Source organism: Acinonyx jubatus, chromosome A2, assembly GCF_027475565.1.
Source record: "Acinonyx jubatus isolate Ajub_Pintada_27869175 chromosome A2, VMU_Ajub_asm_v1.0, whole genome shotgun sequence".
NCBI classification, from domain to species: Eukaryota; Metazoa; Chordata; class Mammalia; order Carnivora; family Felidae; genus Acinonyx; species Acinonyx jubatus.
In genome coordinates this window covers 146,799,341-146,817,688 of record NC_069383.1, presented here as the reverse complement: position 1 = coordinate 146,817,688, position 18,348 = coordinate 146,799,341, and the positions used below count along the sequence as shown (strand labels likewise).

At 56.1% G+C, this 18,348-nt stretch overlaps 4 protein-coding genes across 6 annotated transcripts; 1 reads left to right on the top strand and 3 right to left on the bottom strand.

The window, feature by feature from the left end:
* Window positions 1-127: 127 nt before the first annotated feature.
* Window positions 128-5,241, top strand: LSMEM2 (leucine rich single-pass membrane protein 2). 2 transcript variants are annotated; one of them, XM_015077090.3, is made up of 4 exons: window positions 128-1,344; window positions 3,677-3,787; window positions 3,880-4,062; window positions 4,231-5,241. In XM_015077090.3, the coding sequence occupies exons 1-4, from the start codon at window positions 1,323-1,325 to the stop codon at window positions 4,362-4,364; spliced, it is 450 nt and encodes a 149-aa protein (XP_014932576.1). In that variant the 5' UTR covers window positions 128-1,322; the 3' UTR covers window positions 4,365-5,241. The 2 variants fall into 2 exon arrangements, with proteins under 2 accessions (XP_014932576.1, XP_053075308.1); XM_053219333.1 differs by having other exon boundaries at window positions 3,674-3,787.
* IFRD2 (interferon related developmental regulator 2) lies at window positions 4,861-10,266 on the bottom strand. Of its 2 annotated transcripts, XM_015076983.3 has the most exons (12): window positions 9,960-10,264; window positions 7,695-7,814; window positions 7,526-7,610; window positions 7,295-7,419; window positions 7,052-7,209; window positions 6,839-6,889; window positions 6,574-6,752; window positions 6,384-6,489; window positions 5,923-6,060; window positions 5,708-5,836; window positions 5,533-5,628; window positions 4,861-5,395 (listed from the first exon to the last, which is right to left on the bottom strand). In XM_015076983.3, the coding sequence occupies exons 1-12, from the start codon at window positions 10,015-10,017 to the stop codon at window positions 5,315-5,317; spliced, it is 1,326 nt and encodes a 441-aa protein (XP_014932469.2). In that variant the 5' UTR covers window positions 10,018-10,264; the 3' UTR covers window positions 4,861-5,314. The 2 variants fall into 2 exon arrangements, with proteins under 2 accessions (XP_014932469.2, XP_026894586.1); XM_027038785.2 differs by lacking the exon at window positions 6,384-6,489 and having other exon boundaries at window positions 9,960-10,266.
* Window positions 10,267-10,592: 326 nt separating this feature from the next.
* On the bottom strand, window positions 10,593-16,498 carry HYAL3 (hyaluronidase 3). The gene is made up of 4 exons (XM_015077091.3): window positions 16,041-16,498; window positions 11,924-12,834; window positions 11,442-11,531; window positions 10,593-11,324 (listed from the first exon to the last, which is right to left on the bottom strand). Exons 2-4 carry the CDS (start codon window positions 12,815-12,817, stop codon window positions 11,049-11,051), a joined length of 1,260 nt encoding a protein of 419 aa, XP_014932577.2. The 5' UTR covers window positions 12,818-12,834; window positions 16,041-16,498; the 3' UTR covers window positions 10,593-11,048.
* Window positions 13,570-16,026, bottom strand: NAA80 (N-alpha-acetyltransferase 80, NatH catalytic subunit). Its single transcript, XM_027038787.2, is given in 2 exon segments — window positions 13,570-14,640; window positions 14,642-16,026. Coding segments are annotated over 2 exon segments (894 nt in total). The 5' UTR covers window positions 14,672-16,026; the 3' UTR covers window positions 13,570-13,776.
* Window positions 16,499-18,348: the final 1,850 nt, after the last annotated feature.

Genomic DNA, 18,348 nt, shown 5'->3' with positions numbered 1-18,348 from the left:
GCCTTGGGCAACTTCCTAGCAGTCTTAGGGCCTCAGTTTCTGAAAAGGATGCTGTGATGAGGATTAAAGGCAGTTTCCATGTGACTGAGTAGATTCTGTGGGGCCTTTGGGGCCCTACTGACCTGCACAGTATGTTCTGAATATGATTTCTTGGATGAGTGCTATGAAGAAAATGAAATTTGGAGATATGGAAAACAATGTGAGAAAGCATCACTGAGGGGGTGACATTTGAGCTAAACAACAAGGAGCCAGTCATGGGAGTATCTAAGGGGTGGAGTGTTCCAGGAGGCAACAGCTAGTGCAAAGGTCCTGAGGTGGAAACAAGGTTGCTGTGTGTGAGGAACATCAAGGAGGCCAGTGTGATACAGTGGAGTGATGGATTTGGGATGTTTTAGGGGGAGGATTCTCACCATCTTACTTCCTCCCAGTTGGGGAGAAGGGTCACAGGGGTCCAACAGCAAAGGGTGGGCCCTCAGCCTGGCCACTTCCTCCCTTCAGGGGTGAGTGGTACCATGCCTCCTCACACAACATGGTGTGACTTGTATGGAGAGAGGAGGGAGGAGGTAAACTGCAGACATGCAGCTGCATTCCATTTTCACGTGTCCTGCGCCAGGGAGGAACCATAATTGTCCTTTCTGTTTTACAAATGAGAAAATGGAGGTCAGAGAGCAGGCAATCCGTTAACCAAAGTTGTAGGCTTATTAACAGAAATACCAATCTTCAGCCTAAGTTTGCCCACTGACCAACATGAGTGCCTACCTTTATAGGTGTGTCTCTGCCCTCTTTGGGGATTCTCAGAGCCCTCATTGCAATGCACTCAAGCTGTCCATCACCCCAATCCCTGGTGCCAGCAGGTCACACAGGGGTAGGTTCTTGTCCATGTGCTTGGAGAAGAGATGACCCAACTTTGGGTCGGGGTCTTTGTGGGTAGAGGCACAGGGCTCCCTTACATACCTTGGCTGCCATGTGGGGCATTGCTGGAGGTGAGCATGAGGCAGCTTGTCTGGATAAAGACACCAAGGCCTGTGCGTGTATGGGAGTGGTAGAGTTCCCCAGGAAAGACCCTGGGCATTTGTATTAGTGGAGGTGTGCTCTTGTCTGGGCTCCATCACCAGCTAGCTGGCCCATGTGGGTCACTCCACAACTTCCCATGGCTGAGAGCTGCCCCCTCTAAATATAGCCCAGTGGGCTGAGCTCAGGCCTATTTTAGGCCCAGGCTGGGAGGTGGCCTGCCTTCCCCAGGCTCTGAGGAGCCGCTGCTGCTTCCATCCTGTCCTCATACTGAGTGCTATTATCAGCCCCCCAGCTGCCCACCGCCCACCATGCCTGAGGACACCCAAGAAGGTAGGAGATGACTGTGGGGGAGGGCAAGGCCCCAGTCCTGTGACCCTGTGAACCACAGAGCAAACCCACTCTGTCCCACTGACCTCACTTCCTTAACTAGTCATCAATCACCATGCCATAGATTAAGGGAACCTGCCCTCTGTGCATGGAGAAAGGGCTATGTCTGGAATCCCACCTCCCCTTAGGCCCTGCCTGTTTCCCCTGCTAGGGACAGCAGGGAGGGATTGGGGGGAGCTACTCGCTTGGGGGTAGTCAGCTATAGGCTGTGCCCAAGTGGGTATGGGCTGAGGAGGTGGCCTGCCAGGCCAGTTCGGCTCTTCATTCAGGGAGGAAGCTGGGATTGGGGGCGGGCAGTGGTTCTAGGAAGCATTTGGGCATGCAGCCCAGGGACCAGGAGTGGATAGATCTCTGGTCACCTCCAACTTGGGCCTAACTGGACCCAACTGTTAGCCAGTTGGGATCCTTTGGCCTGGCCAGACTGACAGCTAGTTAAGACTTTGGTGGCCAATCACCTAACTACCCCACTGTACGCAAGAAGTACAGAGGTTCACAGGGGCCACAGCAGGGATGACCAGCTGCTTCACTGCTCCAGCAGGTCTAGCTGGTCAACCCTCTTGTCACATTTTCAACATTTCAACTGGATAGGAGGGCCCCAGCCCCCACTAGTGGTGGAGGATGTTTGCCTCCTTTTGAGGCCCTAACAATGATGTTTACCACGATTTTCCTGGTGATGAACAGAATCTGAGTTCAATTTATAAAGTGTAGGGAGGGGCACCTGGGTGGTTCAGTCGGTTAAGTGGCCAACTCTTGATTTTGGCTCAGGTCATAATCTCACCATTCGTGAGTTCAAGCCCCACACTGGACTCTGCACTGACAGCACTAGTGGAGGCTGCTTGGGATTCTCTCTCTCTCTCTTTGCCCCTCCCCAACTCCCAAGGCGGCAAGCTTGCTCTCTCTCAAAATAAATAAACATTAAAAAAAAAAAAAAAAAGTGTTGGGAAAGCAGAGCCAAGTGCAGAGGAATTTAACATGACCCCTGACCTATCACCCAAACATAATGACTGCCAGCATCTTGTTTCACTTTGGAGCATTTCAAGGGCCAGTTTCAAGCAAGTCATGAAGGTTGAGTTATTGTTGTGAAAGTGATAGTCCAATCACCTTTGCCCCTATCAATGCCCCATACTGTTACCTAGCAGCCAGCTGGGTATCTGGAGGTTTAAGGAGCCAAGATTAAAAAATAAATAAATAAAATAAAAAGTCAAAGAAGTAAAAAAAAAAAAAAGTACTTTTTTAGAAATCACAAATACTTTTGAGGAGTACAAAAATAGTAAGATCACAAGAAAAGTACAGAGGTCCCAGTGACTAAATGGGCAGAGGCTGTGAATGGATAACTAGGAAGCCACACGCATTCATCAGGCCCTCCAGGCAGAGACCGAAATAGGTCAAGAAAAGCCTTTTCTCATCTCCCAACTGGCAAACATGCGTACACGTGTGTATATAAATTTTTCATTGAAAATGCCTAATGGTGGCGATGTTGTACCCTTTTGGGGGCTGTGGATAGTCATTCTGGAGGACAGTTTAATGGCTTAAAGAAAAAGTCCCTGCTCTTTAAGCCAATAATTTTGCTTCTGGGAATCCGTCCTTATTAACAATTAGGAAATTGGGAAAAACCTTCATACTCAATGATGCATATCCTTCCTGGGAGTTACTTCCAAAGGGAACTGGAAACAACCTAAATGCCCAGGCAGCCTCAAAGGGGACCTCAGAAGCATGTAGAACAGCTTCATAACAAAGGCATGTCACATGTTGAGTGAAAACAGGGTTCACAGAAGTACAGCAGGATCAGGCTGAATATGTTAAAGCAGAGCCAAGGCCACAAAGCACAAGCACCACCCAGCTAGGATGGAGATGTGGAGGTACCAGGCACTGGGTCTGGCCTAATGGCCAACCCACAGGGTCTGCAGGGAAAAGTGATAGCAGAAGAGGCAGGAATGAATTTCACGCACTGTGGGGTTAGTCCTTCAAAGCTGACAAACTCTTCTCTAGAAATGAACAGGCAGAGGAATGCCTGAAAGCCGTTGAGGTGCTTGTAAGGAAACAAAAGTGAGCAGGTCAAATGTACCTCCTGCTACTGTAGGTGTTAACAGGCCCACAGAGTTCTGAGGTCATCCTGGTTCCGAATCAAGTGTCGTTCCTGAGCTGGTTTTAGGGCACTAGGAGCCAATGTCCCTTTGTCCTGTCCCATCTTTTCTGAGCCGCGGCTGCTGCATGAAGCCACCTTAAAAGGGAGGCGTGACCTGCTGGCTGAACCAGCCCTGCACTGTCCCAGCAGACACCTTGGCACTAACACCGAGCACGAGGAGCAGGGCGCCACTGGCCCCCAACCACATACAGGAGGTGCGCCTGCACCAGGTGGAGTCCATCAGCGACCTACACAGTGGAGGTGAGGGGCATAGGGCAGGGGACTGACATGCTGGGAGAGGGGAGGAGAGCAGGCACAACCCCTACCCTCCCGATGCCCCATTTGCCCTGCAGGTTCACTGCACCCCTACCTGACTGAGGAGGTGCAGCCATGGGACGAGCTGCTGGGTATCTTGCCACCGTCGCTGTGTGCCCAGGCTGGCTGCAGCCCTGTGCACAGCAGGGGAGGCTTCCTGCTGCTCGCATTGCTGGTGTTCACCTGCCTGGCACTTGCCATCCTGGCTGTCTACCTGAGCGGTATGGTTGGACGGTGCGGAAAGCCAGTGGGAACTGAGAGCGAGTAACTGGGACTGCAAGGCTTTTCTGCGTGGCTGGAAACAGCTGCAGAGGCCGAGCCAGTGAGGTGGGGAGTTGTGGGGTGGCACGTGGTCTGATACCCCCCCGTTCCCGCCTGCCCGTCCACAGTGCTGCAGAGTGAATCCCTCCGCATGCTGGCGCACACACTGCGCACACAGGAGGAGACGCTGCTCAGACTCCGGCTTGCCAGCCTCAGCCAGCTGCGGAGGCTCAACTCCAGTGAGGCCCAAGCACCCAGCTGAGATACCACTTGGACCTGGGGCTTGGGTGTGTGTGTGGGTGGGGAATAAAGTCGCCATTGGCAGGTTTCTCCTGACCCATTGTCCCACCCTACTTCCCCGGTGAGGTTTTTGTACAAGAGTCTAACCTGACCCCACAGCTACCTGCCTCTCCTGTCTTCAAGCCAGGCCTAGCCAAGTTTTCTGGTGCCAAGGTCCTGCTTTGGGTGGCCCAAGGTCAGAGGAAGGGATACCAACCTCCTGGCTCCTTCTGTGGCCTGTCAGCAGCCTCTGGCTTCCAGATAGGTTCAGAGTCTAGAAATAGCTGCCCCCCACCCCCAGCTGCCCAAACCTTGCCAGGCCTCCCAGCGGGGGTCCAGCCTCAGTGCTCAAGCAGGCAGAGCTGAGTATGGGGAGGAGGGCCACCTGAGGAGCTGGTCTTGGAGGTCAAAGGTGAGATGGAGATGGGGGAGACCCAGTGTGGTGGTGAATGGCAGGGCAGGCAGAAACACCCAGGAGCTAAGGGCCACAGATGGTTGAGCATTCAGTTTAATTACCTCTAATAATCTTTAAAAATCAGCATATAGATCCATTCCAGGTAGCCTGGCCTCCCCACCGGTTTTGGTGGCATTTGTCCAGATGCCATTCCCCTCAAGGAAGTAGGTCACCCCAGGGGAGCAGGGCCCGAGAAAGGAGAGAAAGGCACATCCCTCCTCCTGCCTGCCCCACAGCCCTGGGACAAGCACACATCTGGCCTGGCCTGAGACAGGACAGAGAGAAGCACAGGGCTGTGCTGAGGCAAGGGGCCAGGATACCAAGTGCCCTGGCCTCCAGCCACCACCCCTGTCTGTTTTTGGTTTTGTCATTAAAAAAATAAAGCCACAATTCCTGGCAGGAACAACCAGTTGTTGCAGTGTCTTCTGTTAAAAACACAGGCACGAGTGTGGAGAGTCTCCTCTTCAGCTGGCCCCACCTCACAGGATGTCTGCCCGCTTGTCTCGCACACGGCTGCGTGCCTTGGTCCGGGCTTTGAAGGCAGCGGCGTTGTATAGGTGCTGGAGTGGGGGCAGAGAGTGATGATATGGTGAGCTAGGGAGGGGGAGGCCCAGGGCTTTTCCTCTAGCCCCTGCAGAGCTCCAGGCCTCCAGGCCGTGGGAATGGAGGGAAGATAAACGTGCCCAAGGGTGCAAACCTTCTCAAAACGTGAAATCTTGCAGGCCTTCAGGGCAGTGGCATCCAGCACCAGGACAGGACCCAGGCCAAAGATATCACGGAGTAGCTCGTTGTTCTGGGGGCAAACAGGGCAGTGAGCTCAAGCTGGTCCAAAACAGCCAAGCTGGGTGTCCCCTCCCTGTCTACTTCCCCACCTGGAGATGGTGGTGCATGCCCGATCCCAGCACATCCTTGAAGGCAGCATAGATGCGGCGCCGAGCCCAGCTGTCCACATAGAGCACCTCAAGCCCGAAGTGGACCGACTCTTCCTCACACTCACCGCCCTGCAGAGTAGAGGGACCCGCAGAACAGGGCTTGGTGGCTGTGCCTGGGGATGCACTCTCACCAGGACACACGTTTTCACACACACCTCAACAAAGTGCAGCACAGCGCGGAAAGTAGAGCGCTGACGCCGGCGGTCAGCCTTGGCACGGTACTTGTTGCTGTCGGTGGCCAGGGTTCGGAGGGCATTGCAGAGGGCCTCCATGTCCTCGTAAATAAAATCCTCCTGTGGTGGGAGCAATAGAGGGCGTGTGAGCAGAAGCCCGCGCTCTGCTGGCTCTCAACTTGGGGTTGCGCAAACCCTTCCTATCTCGGAAGAAGTGGTTTTCTTCTCTGCCTCTCCCCTTTGAATTCCCTCCTGGTCCCTGCCTGGGCCAGACACCCCTGCCACCACCATGGCACCCGGCATCTCAGTCTGTGTTAGGGCTACCTCCCCTCCATAAGGACCTAAGGCTGTCCTGCTTTTTCTGTGGTGTCCCCTGCATTCAGCCGAGGATGGGCAGGTGGAGTCAGCAGGCCCCCTCCCTTCCCCTCACCCCTCTCTCACACCTCAAGGTCCCGGGCCAGCTCAAAGAGCAGTGCGATGGTCTCGCCGGCAGCGATTCGCAGGTTCACACTTTCGCTGGACAAGAGCTGGGGCAGCCGGGGCAGCTGCCTGAGGAAGGGGCAGGCTGAGCTACGTGTGGGTTGGGGGGGCCTCACCTTTCCCCTTCCACTCACAGCAGGCAGTTGCTCTTACCTGTCCAGGATGTGGCTGATATGGGTGCTAGGGCAGACGGTGAGTAGCAATGCCCAGGCCTGCAGGGCAGCACAGAGCAGGCCATGCAGGCTGGCAGGGACCACAGGGGCTGTGGAGCCACCCATTCCACAGGACCGGCTGAAAACACCTTCCAAGCAGTTGAGGCAAGAGACCAGGTCCTAGGGACACAGGGAGGCAGCGGGAATGGCTCAGGGGCAGAGCCAGGGCCTAGGTACTCTATTAGCCATGCCCAAAGGTCACTTACCTGGACATCGGCAGCAGCCACATAGCACCCCAAACCAAGAGCAGAAGCACACTGTTGGAAGGAGGGCAAAGCCACGCTGTGATTAGAGAGTGAGCCTGGGTTCCCAGCCACAGGGCTCACCCTCAGAGTAAAGGAGCCTGAAAGCAGGTGGAACCCACCTCTCCCCTTAGGGATTAGGGGAGGGAAGGGTGTCACAGAGCAGAGAACACTCACGTGAAGCCGAGCAGCAGGACAAGCTGTGCCATCACTGAGCACAGAGACCAGGAGGGGCTGTAGGCTGTGAAATAGCTCCTCGCCCTTGGGTCCAGGGCCCAGCTGCACACAGAGCAGGCCTAGCACAGCAGCGGCTAGGGCCTGTTCCTCCCCCTTCCCTGTAGGAAGGCTTTCCAGTCAGCCCATGCAGCAAGGGTCAGTACCCAGCCAATTCAGGTCTCCCGTGAGCCCCCGGGGCCCAACCTTTCTTGAGGCACTTTTCCAAGGCATCAGCCAGTGTGAGGCGGCGCTCCAGCAAGAAGTCAGGGAGTAAGCGGGATGCCAGGGCCAGGCGAAGGCTCTCGAGAGCACCCTGCCGGGTCTTGGCACTGAGGAATAAAGAAAGGGGACCTTGTGCACCAGCCCTACTGGGTCATACTTGGCATGGGCTGAGCAGGGACAGGGGTATAGGGGTTGGCTGGCAGTCAGAGGTACCTCTTGTCTGTGAGGCAGTCCACATACTCCTTCAGCTTCTCCTCAAGGTCTTCCTGCTGGCCCTGCTCATCCACGGCATCCCCCCCTGCAAGGCCAGCTGGTCAGCCCTGCGTCTTGCTTTACCCCAGGGAATCCCCAGAGTCCCTGCCAAACTCCCACTCACTCTCACCAAGGCTGTCCTCTGCTGCAGTGCTAAGAAGGCTGGGGCATTCACTGGTGGTGCTGCGGGCCTCACTGACTGCCTCATCCTCACTGGAACCTGAGTCAGCTTGGGTTCTGCTCCGGGCACCTGGGGAGGGTGGAACATAGCACTTGGCCTGCCCTTACTGATGTCTGATGGCCGGGGGTACCTCACCCGGCCTCATGACCCCCCAAGAATAGAGTCCTGCCCCCTCTCAGAGATGAGAAAATGGGAGGCTGAAGTGGTACACACAGGGACTGATGCAGGGGATGCTGAGCCAGGAAAGAGGAGAAAGGGAGTGAGGTCTATCAACTGGAGAACATTCCCAGGCCCAGCCTAGGAAAACCTGGCAGGCTTCGTGAGTACAGCCTCCGTGAGACTAGAGCCTGCTTTAAGAAGGAGACTGAGGTCCTGGTAGAGGCAGAAGGGGCTGCACAGGCCCCACCTGGAGTGGGGACATATCTAGGCAAATCCTGGGGGAGCTCAGCCACCAGCCCAGATTATGCCTAAAAATGGCCAGGGCAAAAGTCAGGGGCTTCGATTATTGAATCTGTATATACAGAACATATACAGACAGACACAGGGTTCAAATTCCAGCTCCATATCATGAAAAGAGTGTAACCAGGTCAAGTGCCTAGACTTCAACGCCTTAATTTTTTTTTTTAATGTTTATTTATTGTTGAGAGAGAGAGAGAGAGAGAGAGAGAGAGAGAGCAGGGTAGGGGCAGTGAGAGAGGGAAGCACAGAATCTGAAGCAGGGTCCAAGCTCCAAGCTGTCAGCACAGAGCCCGAAGTGGGGCTTGAACTCCTGAACCATGAGATCATGACCCAAACAAAAAGTCAGAGGCTTAACCCTAAATGGGTGAGCCACCCAGGCACCCCCAATGCCTTAATTTTTTCATCTGCAAAACAGACATGCTAAAACACCTCATTTAGTACAGCAAATGAAGACAATGACTGAACAAACAACTAGTGAAGGCTCTTCTTTGGGCCCACAACCACCCATCTGCCTTGGGGCAGAAGCCCAGCTGCTAGTGGATATGGCTGGGTGCCCCAGGCTTCAAGCATACTGTCTTCTGAGCTCCCCCTGGACTATCCCAGGCCTTCAGCCCTCGGTGGATGGACACACAGGCTCCTCCTGACCTCGGGAAATGCAGAGAGTGGAGTGACCCCTGACCACACGAGTCCCTAAAAATAGGTAAACACAGGAGAATGTCAGGGTCAGCAGAGCTGGAATGCTCCTGTGTGTGGGTTCTGCCCAGGGCCAGGGGCTGACTTTGGCAAGGGCAGCTCCTGCAGCAGAGTCCCAGATGGGTTCTGGTCACCAGACTGGTCCTACTTCTCAGAACGACATACGCCATGTACCTGCTGGACAAAGTGCAGCACGCATGCAGTCCTCCGCTCACCACCTCTCTTACTACCCTAACCAGCCAAAGCAGCCTAGCCTCCCTCATTTGTTCCCTCTCTAGATGCCAGGCCTTTGCACAAATTATTTCCTCTGCACAGTGCTCTCTTCTTCACCTCCTCAGGATTCACCCAGAAGCCCCTCAAGGATTCCTTGGTTCTTAAGTCTGGGGCTGACACCATTTAAATGAACTTGTCCCCCAACACCAGTCCTTCTGTAATGTTGCTACCCTCTTAGATGTCCCCACACCCAAGTCCCATTAGGGTGGTCTAAGCTGTGCCTAGCAGGCACCCCATTCCTGCACAGTAAACATATGTGTTTACTGAAGCAAGACACACTTCTGTTCAAAGCTGATAAGTCTCAGGACTGCCGCAGGCTCAAGGGCACTCCCTAACCTTCTCGGGCCAGGTCCACCAAGGCCAGAATCCTGCAACATCCCCACCGCCCCCTACCTCAGTACTCTCCGTCAGAGTAGCCCTCCCACCAACTTCCTAGTCCAGTCCAGTAAAAGAGCAGGGATTAGCGAGGCGGCAGGCTTCCTGCTGTCTGGCGAGCTTGTCTATCATAGCAGGTAACTGGGCTGGATCCGCAATGGAGAAACTGAGGCCGCGAGGCACCGACCAGTTTAGGCCCGGTAGCGTGGGTTCCTGAGCAGCAAGCAGCGCCCAAATTGAGCTGGGCGCACACGTGGCCGCTGCCTCCTGGGGCACGTGCTGGCCGCGGGAGAGTTGCGGGAGGCAGCGCCAGGTTGGTCGACGCAGGAGTCTCCGTTCGGGAGCCATCGGGAACACCGACGGGCAAGCCACGCAGGACCCCCGCTCGCCGTTCATCAGTAGCTCCCCACTTACCGGCTCCGCGGCGCTGGCCACCCTTGCGGGGTGCGCTGCCCTTACGGGCGCGGGGCATGCCGGGAATCAGGAGCGCGGGCGCGCAGAAGGCTCAGGGTCAGGGGCCCGGCGGGCGGGGGCTCCAGACCGGCGAGACACCGGCCGGTGGGCTAAGCTGAGAATTGGGCAGACGACGGGAGCCACACGCCGCACGCGACACCATCTTCGCGAGGCGCCCCGCCCTGCCAAACGAGTCGCTGCGCCCCGCCCTGCTAAACGGGTGGCCGGGAAGGCGAGTTCTTGGCCATTGGGTTCCAGGACCACATGCGCGCGGCCGAAACTACTAGTCCCAGGGGACTGAGCGCCGAGATCACCGCCAGCAGGCTAGGCGCAGAGCACCTCGGGAATTGTAGTCTATTCCTGAGACCCGTAAACCCACGACGCTCTAGCTGAACTATGCACCCACAATGCCCTGTGTACACCGCCCCCCGCGCGCCCACGTGCATGCATGCACAGTTGTTAATACTGAAGCTGCCTCTTTGGAGCAGCCTACTACGTCAGGCAGGGCCAGCGTTTCTGGGCACTTGCGGAGGGACACTCGGCGACAGGAAGAGCTTGGGATTTAGTGGAACTTGGTGAACAAACCTTAGGTGGTGAAAGAAAAAGTGACTTTATGCTGAAGCAGAGGACAAATAACAGCTTAGCACTTACAGACCTTAGCCAAGATCTTGGAGCCCACCTGTCTCTGGATGGGTCTCCTGTGACCTTTCCATGGACCCAGTGAGGAGTAGTAGGAACAGAGCCCTGAGCTGGCAACTCTAACCATCTGGAACTCTGACTTTCCCTGGGGCTGCTTATCAGGAGGGATCAAGTGACCTCAGAGGACCTTTGGTTTTAAAATAGTGTAAACAAAATAAACATTTTTGTCTGTTTGTCTGTCAACATTTTTTTCCTGGCCCCTTCCACTCCCCAGGTATCCCATGGGAAGGGAGGGTGTGTATGGGAGGACTGACTCTAAACTGAATAGAACAAGAGTGGGACAGAGCTGTCCTCCAAGACTGGAAAAATGGCAGCAGGGACAAGAGAGTCAGGGGCAGGTAACCTCTGGTTTTATGTTGCTTCTTCAGGCCTAGGCTCAGGTCTAGGCTCCTGGCAGGTAGGGCCAGCCCAGCCTGGGTAACAACGGCAGCTAAAGGACTCCCAAGCTCCAGGGCTGCCATCTGGCTGCAGATGCAGAAAGGCTTCCAGCTGTCCTCCATCTTGGCAGGCACAACGCCCATGGCCATGGCACCGCTGGTGACTGCAGGTTATGGCTGCCCTGGTCACATTGATTACATAGGGACCCAGGGTGCCCACTAGGTAGTCATGGAGATGCCAGCACTTCTCCTGTGGAGAGGGGAAGGATGTATCAATGCTCCTGCTTCATGGCTCTGACATGGTCTCTCCCCCAAACCCTGGGATCCCAGGATGGGCTGTACGGCAGGCTGGAGGGGCAATGATCACCTCAGAGCTGGAGAAGCTCAGGTCCCCCCAGAGCACCACGCCGGCTGCCCCTAGTGCTGCGGTCACACCAATGGTCTGCACGAGGTCATCCTGGAAGCAAAGAACTGCTAAGCCAGGGCTGGGCTGGTCAGATCCATCTGGGCCTACCTTCAAGAAACTTTTCTGGCTCATTGCCATGATCTGATTCCACTTCTAGAGTAAGGTTACTTGGCACTGAGCCTCTGAGTGGCTTCTTGGGTCCTCCACTCAGAAAATGTCTTCCCTCAGACCAGGGCTCCAAACGTTGGCCTTGCCTTCCCCTTCAAGATTTTCCAAGGCAGAGCCATACTTCCTTTTCAGATGCTCCAGGATAGTACCTCCCCACTCAGAACTAGATCAGGGTCTCCCCATCAAATTCCCCTGGGCAAGGTCTTCTCTTCAGATCTTCCTAGGACAGGACCATGACTCCCCACTCAGACCCCTAGATCTCAATTTTCGCTCACCTGGGACAGGAACCTCCCAGAATGCCGGTATGTGAGGCGGGCATAGGCCAGGACAGGCAGGGGATGTGGGTGCCCAACAAGGGCCACACGGAAGGCTTCTTCCAGGCGGTATCGGACAAATGCCTGGTGGTGAATAGGTGGCAGCTTGGGCGGGAGGTAAATGCTGGGGAAGAGGGCGCTGGAGGCAGCCCAGAGCCAATGCAGTCGTGTGTTTCGGGCTAGAGTGGCTGGGTGGCAGTGGCCTGTATAATTGAAAGCTGTACCATGCCAGCCATTGCCACAGGCTGGGAAGCGATAGAAGCCCCAGAACCCATGGGGCTTCAGTGCCTGGCCTAGCCGTAGTGTGTCCTCCATCAGGGCACGGGCTGCCTGTTCAAAGCCAGCACGGGCCTTGTGGAGCTGCTCCTGGGGGTTCAGGTGGGGGAATACCCGCTGTGCCCAAGCCCATGAAGCTTCCTGGTAGGCTCGGCGGCGGCCCCAGTTCCCGGCCCAGAGTGGACACCACTCTTCCCAGTCCAGCACTGCCAGGCCAGCAAAGCCACGTTCTAGGCTGAGATGGATCTGGTAGGCAGCCCGTGCCAGGTGGCGGTCAAGAGGGACAACCTGGGGGATGCCCCCGTTACGAGCTGTGCCCCTGGGCCCAAGGTAGGGATAGAAGCCAAGCTGGTTCTTGTAGAAGATGGTGATGTTCTGGCCATGGAAACGCTGGCCACGGTTGGCTGTGATGCCCAGAGCCTCTAGTGGCAGGTGCACGCCAAAGCGAGTCTCACAGTGTGCTGAGGGTATGTTCCATAGCACAGAGAAGGGACGTTCAGGAGCCCACAGCAGGGGCTGGCCACACCCCAGGCACAGGGCCATTCCTAGTACCAGGGCGAGGCCCAGCTGCATGATCATGCCCCAGGGACAGAAACCTGCAGGAGAGAGGGGGTGTGAGCTTAGAATTCATGGCCGTGGCCACACCTTCTATACAGCAGGGAAAGCTGGGAACACTCTCCCAGCTACTCCCAAGGATGGAGGCTGGGGAAGGATGGTCCCCATGTGGTCCTCTAGGCCTCTCAAACCAGTAACACCCTAAGTTGGCCCACGTAGCTCCCGTGTTGTTCATCTCTGTCACAGCACCACTGTGCCTTCTGACACCTAGCCCACTCACTTCTCACCAGTCCCCTCTGACCTCTTTCTTGGACCTTGCCCCAAGAACACTTAACATCCTCCCCTTTGCCTGGCTTAATTCCTACTCAGCTCTCAGGTCTCTGCTGTGACATCACCTCCCCTGGGAGGCCTCCTGGGTCTCTAAATGCACTGAGGGCACTTGGGCTCCCACTGTCCCAGCACGGATCCTGACACTGTATGCCTGCCTGTCTCCCCTGTCCCTTGGGTCGAGGTACTGTCTGTCTCGTTCCCCATTGCCTGTGACCAGTCCAGAGCCTGACAAACAGTAGCCCCTGAGTGAATAGTGATGAGTGAATGTAGAAGGGAACAGATATCTTGTCACCTGGGCTTGGCAGAGTGGGAGGGGCAAAGGGCAGGTGTCCCTTCATCCATGGCCCTAGGGCCAAGGTTGATCTGGGGACTCTTGCAGAGATAGGGGATCTAAGATGAAGCTGGGAGGTAAGAGTGAGGTCAACAAATAAACTGTCACAGCCACATCCAACAGAAGCCTTTATTCAGCCACACTGACAGCTCTGAGCCACAGCCATGAAGCCATCTACTGGCCCCACTGGTACTCAGGAAACATGGCCAGGCTAAAGCTGCTCCCAGGGTCTAGGGACTATGGTATGGCCAATGGGCTGAGGCCCAGACTGTCCTAGGCAGTCCATCAACCCTGAAGGACAGTGCCTTGTCCTGGGTAGCCCTCAGATGTCTTTTTCCATCCAGAATATGGGACATCCTCTCAGGTCTTGGTATTGTGTCTCCAGCAGGCTTTGTGGTGGGGGCCCTGCAGGAGGTGGGGGTGAGGTGGTCAAGGGCTCAGGCAGGGGAGGAGGTGGTGGCAATGATGGCCCCTTGGGGGCTCTTGGGGCAGTTTGGGCAGTCAGACTAGAAGCCTTGCAGGGTTGCCGGGGAAAGGGGGCTCTGGGGAAGGCCCTGAGCAGGGTGGCAGGCAGCCGTTGGCTGGTGAAGACTAGGCCCTGCACAGGCTCACCCAGCTGGTAGCCCAGGTGGGCATAGAACTGCAGCTGGTCATGGGTAGTGAGGTGTAGTCGGCGGAAGCCCCGGGCCTGAGCAAAAACCTCCAGGCCCTCCATGAGGCAGCGGCCAAAGCCACGGCCCCTCAGAGCCCGGGCCACCACCACTGTCTCCACTAGGAGGCTCTGGGGCCGGTCCAGCACCCGTGACAAGCGGGCATGGCCCACCACGATGGGGGCTGCCTCAGGTGTGGGGCTGGGGCTCAGCAGCATCAGGCAGAGGGGGAAGGCGTCTGAGGACTGGCCCAAGGAATGCAGGCGGGAGGCACGGCTGCGGGGCCACTGCTCATTGATGAGGTCGGCACAGGCATCCAGGAGCTCAGGTCGGCAGTGCACAGGCTCCAGGGTCAGTTCAGCCAGGTTGGGGGCTGAGGTCTCCTCTGGCTGGTGTGCGGGATCCAGGGTCAGCTCAGTCGAGCCAGGACTGAGGGTCATCTCTGGATGGCATGCAGAACCCAGGGTCAGCTCAGCTAGCCAGGGGCTCAGGGTCAGCTCTGGCTGGTGTGCAGGATCCAGGGTCAGCGTGGCCAGGTTGGATCTCAGGGTCAACTCTGACTGGCATGCAGGATCCAGAGTCAGCTTGGCTGGGCTGGTACTCAGGATCAACTCTATCTGGTGTGTAGGGTCTAGGGTAGGAGTCAGCTTTGATGAGCCAGGGCTCAGAGTCAGCTCTTCCCTACATGAAGGATCCAGGCTCAGCTAAGTCAGGCTGGGAGCCATGGTCATTTCCTGCTGGGTTGCAGGTGGCTCAGTGCCAGGCTGGGGATTAAGAGCATGGTCTCCAGACAATGGTTATCTCCTCAGACCACAAGGATGCTCCTCCTGTAGACAACAGCCATGCTAGGCTTTGCCAGGAAGGAGGACAGTGTTGGGGCAGGGAGGGGCTGACAGAGTGCTAGGGGAGCCATGCATCCTGGAACTGGTAAGCTACACTTTGTCTCTGTCCCATACTCACCTGATGGCACAGGTCACCTGGAGACCATCCCTTATACCTGACTCAGGTGACTCACTCAGGTGACAGTAGAGGTAATGGTTCCAGGGTGTCCTGCCCCACATTGGAGGAAAGCTGAAGGCTAAAGGCTGGGGCAGAACCCAAGAGTCATGGCCCCACTTTCTCTGGCTACAACTCTGGCCTCCCCAGAACAGGGGACCTAGCCTACAACATCATGGTTGGCTGGCCATCAGACAGAACATGCAGACTAGGCACCATGACCCCCTACTTAAACCCACCCAAAACTCCCTCTGGCTGTCCCCAGGAACTCCCCTGCCCTTTCCTTCTCTTTACACTTTAGGTCCCAGCCTTTCTGACCACTTGGGCCATGCCTGTCACCTGAGCAATCCTGGGGTACCCATCACCCACCCGTTAGGATCAGTTTTCCCCTCACTGAACTGCCTTTCCTGCCTGGAGCACAGAGCCCATGCCCCCCCCACCCCACCCCCATCCCCATGCAGCTCAGGACACTCTGCTTGGGCATGGACCCAACTGTCCCCTCACATGGGGTTCCAACAGCACTAGCAAGGGGCCTGGCTCACTGTCACAAAGCAATGTGGCTCTTGCAGGCTTGGTTCCCCACTGGCCTGAGTTTCGTAGTCGCCCTAGATAAGATAAGGACCACAGCTTCCTTCCTAAATCCACAAGGGTGTCCAACGGCCATCAGGTTGGGGGCTCAGACCTCCTGTGCCTAAACTCCATTGTTTGCCAGTCCTACCCCAGGCCCTTCTGCCAGGAGAGTCTATGCTGAGGGGATTCCTGGCAGTGGGGGATCCACTGGGCCTCACTCTTCTACTCACTTGCTCCAGAGAGGACGTCCTGGCTCTCCTTCCCCACCTCCCCCAAAAGGCCCCATGAGCCTGAGTCCAATTCCACACTGGTCAGGCACAGGTAGCCCCCACAACCCTACACCCCACTCAGAGGATTATAAGCACCTCACCTGCATCGGCCACCTCCGCAGCAGCTACAGCTCTGGACCAAGAGGGAGGAAGCCCCAGAATCCACCCCTAGGTCTGAAGCCCCAGACTTCCCCGCGGTCTTAACCCCTTCGTGGCCAACCCCACCCACTATGGGCGGGGCTCCTGTGTCCTCAGGGAGAGGCGGCAGTGTCTTCTGTGCCTCGGTTTCCCCCTCCCTCCTAGTGGATGACAAACCGTGGAGTTTTGGGGGGGAGGGTGTGCTTCAGCAGCTTGACTCTGGGTGGGTGTGGCTCGGCATGCTAGGGGAGAGAACGACAGAAGCAGGGAGGGCGTGCGGGACGGCATAGCTACTTGAGGACCGCACTCATGGGACAGACGGGGGACAGTGAGGACGAACATAAGGCGCATGGGAAGGGGGAGGTACTGACATGCTGAAGCCAAGCTCCGGGACGCTTCGCGTGCTCGCTCCGCGCGGGTCGGTTTCTCGCTGTCTGTGGTTTGGACTCTTCTGACCGCCCGCGCTGGCCCCTAGCGGTGCGGCGGACGCACTGCAGCCGTCGTCTCCTGCAGCACCGGACCTGGTCGACTTTCTCTAGGTAGCTAGGCCCCACCCCGCCTCCGCGCGCCACGGCTTAGGCTCCGCCCCCGGTTCAGGGCGTCACAACACCCCCGACGCAGACCTGGTCTCTGCCATGGCTCCGCCTCTGCCCCTCCAGCCCCGCCCGAGCCACAGCACCTCGCTCCCTACGTATCCCAGCTGGGACCGAGCGCAGGCTCCACCTCCTCCCCGTCGCCTGCAGGCCCAGTATCTGGCTCCTGGGCACCTATTAGATCCTCCCGGATTCCGCTCTACCGGGCCCGTCGCGCCAAAGCCTTGGCCGGGTACAGGTCCCTCCTCCACACGGCTCTACTTCCGCCTCGCCTCGCCTCACCTCGCCCCACCCCAAGCTCAGGCAGGTCTCGGCTCTGTCGGTCCCCGTTTGGAAAGGGGTCCATTGTGGAAACGATCAGGTAGAGCTTCCTCCTGAAATTTGGGCCCCATCCTCGGAAGCAGCCGCCCTCGGACAGACGTCAGGTCTGAGCGAGAGAGATGAGCCTTTCCTGGGCCCTCTGGATCCCGGCTCCTGCACGTTTTAGGCACTCCATTAATAGCTCCTGAAGCAAGAATCGTGTCTGCTTTATTTGCGAGCTTGGTGCCTCTGAGCAGGTTGCGTGCAGGGCTGGTTACTGTCAACACAGTAGGAGTCAAAGTGCTTTACCTCTATAGTTAGACAGCCTGGGTTTCGAATTCCAGTTTCTCTATTTTCTGGCTGTGCAGCCTTGGGCAAAATGTTTGCCCTTCCAGTGTGTGCCTCAGTTTCCTCATAACGTCGTGTTAGGATCAAGTAAATCTACTTAAAATGCTTAACACAGGACTTGAGGAAGCGTAGGTGTTCAGTGCATGTCAGTTCTTGTGATTGCTACAGTTTAAAGACTGGCTTAGTATCTCTGGAGATGTTTATGACCCAGCTGGATGGGTGCTGGAGGCTCTAACCCCTTAGGCAGCTATCCTGGTCTATAAGCATGTGCAGGTATATGCTCATGACCGTGGCTGAATGTACTCCTGACTGTCACCATGACTTGTGTGTGACTGCTTATACTGGAGAAAGCTCTGGCCAGGGGCGCCTGGGTGGCTCAGTCGGTTAAGGGGCTGACTTTGGCTCATGTCATGATCTCGCGGTCTGTGAGTTCCAGCCCCGCGTGTGGCTCTGTGCTGACAGCTCAGAGCCTGGAGCCTGTTTCAGATTCTGTGTCTCCCTCTCGCTGACCCTCCCCTTTTCATGCTCTGTCACTCTCTGTCTCAAAAATAAATGAAACGTTAAAAAAATTTTTTTTTTTAATAAAAAAAAAAAAAGAGAGAACGCTGTGGCCAGGCTCAGAGTGCATTAGGTTGTGAAACTGAATAAAGGAAACCTCATTTAACATGGAGTTGGAAAAAAATAAATAAATAAAATAAAATGGAGTTGGGAGGCTGGAAGGGGGAACTCACCCATGCCACTCCTTGCAGCTCTTTGCAGACCCAACAGGGAGAAGCCTACTTTACTATTCCAGCAGGAGGAAAGATTTTCTCATTGTGTGACAACAGCCCAGCCAATGAGAGACTGCCATAACTCAGTCAATGAAAAGTCACCACACTTTGAACCCCAGGTTTACTCCAATGGACTTTCTGTTTATAATGGGCCCTTCAAACTCCCCCCTTTCCTATGTAAAAGATCGCTCCTCTTCTTTGGTTTTGCAACAGCTCACATGTCTCAAGTTGCAATTTTCTACTGTTCCTGATTAAACCCA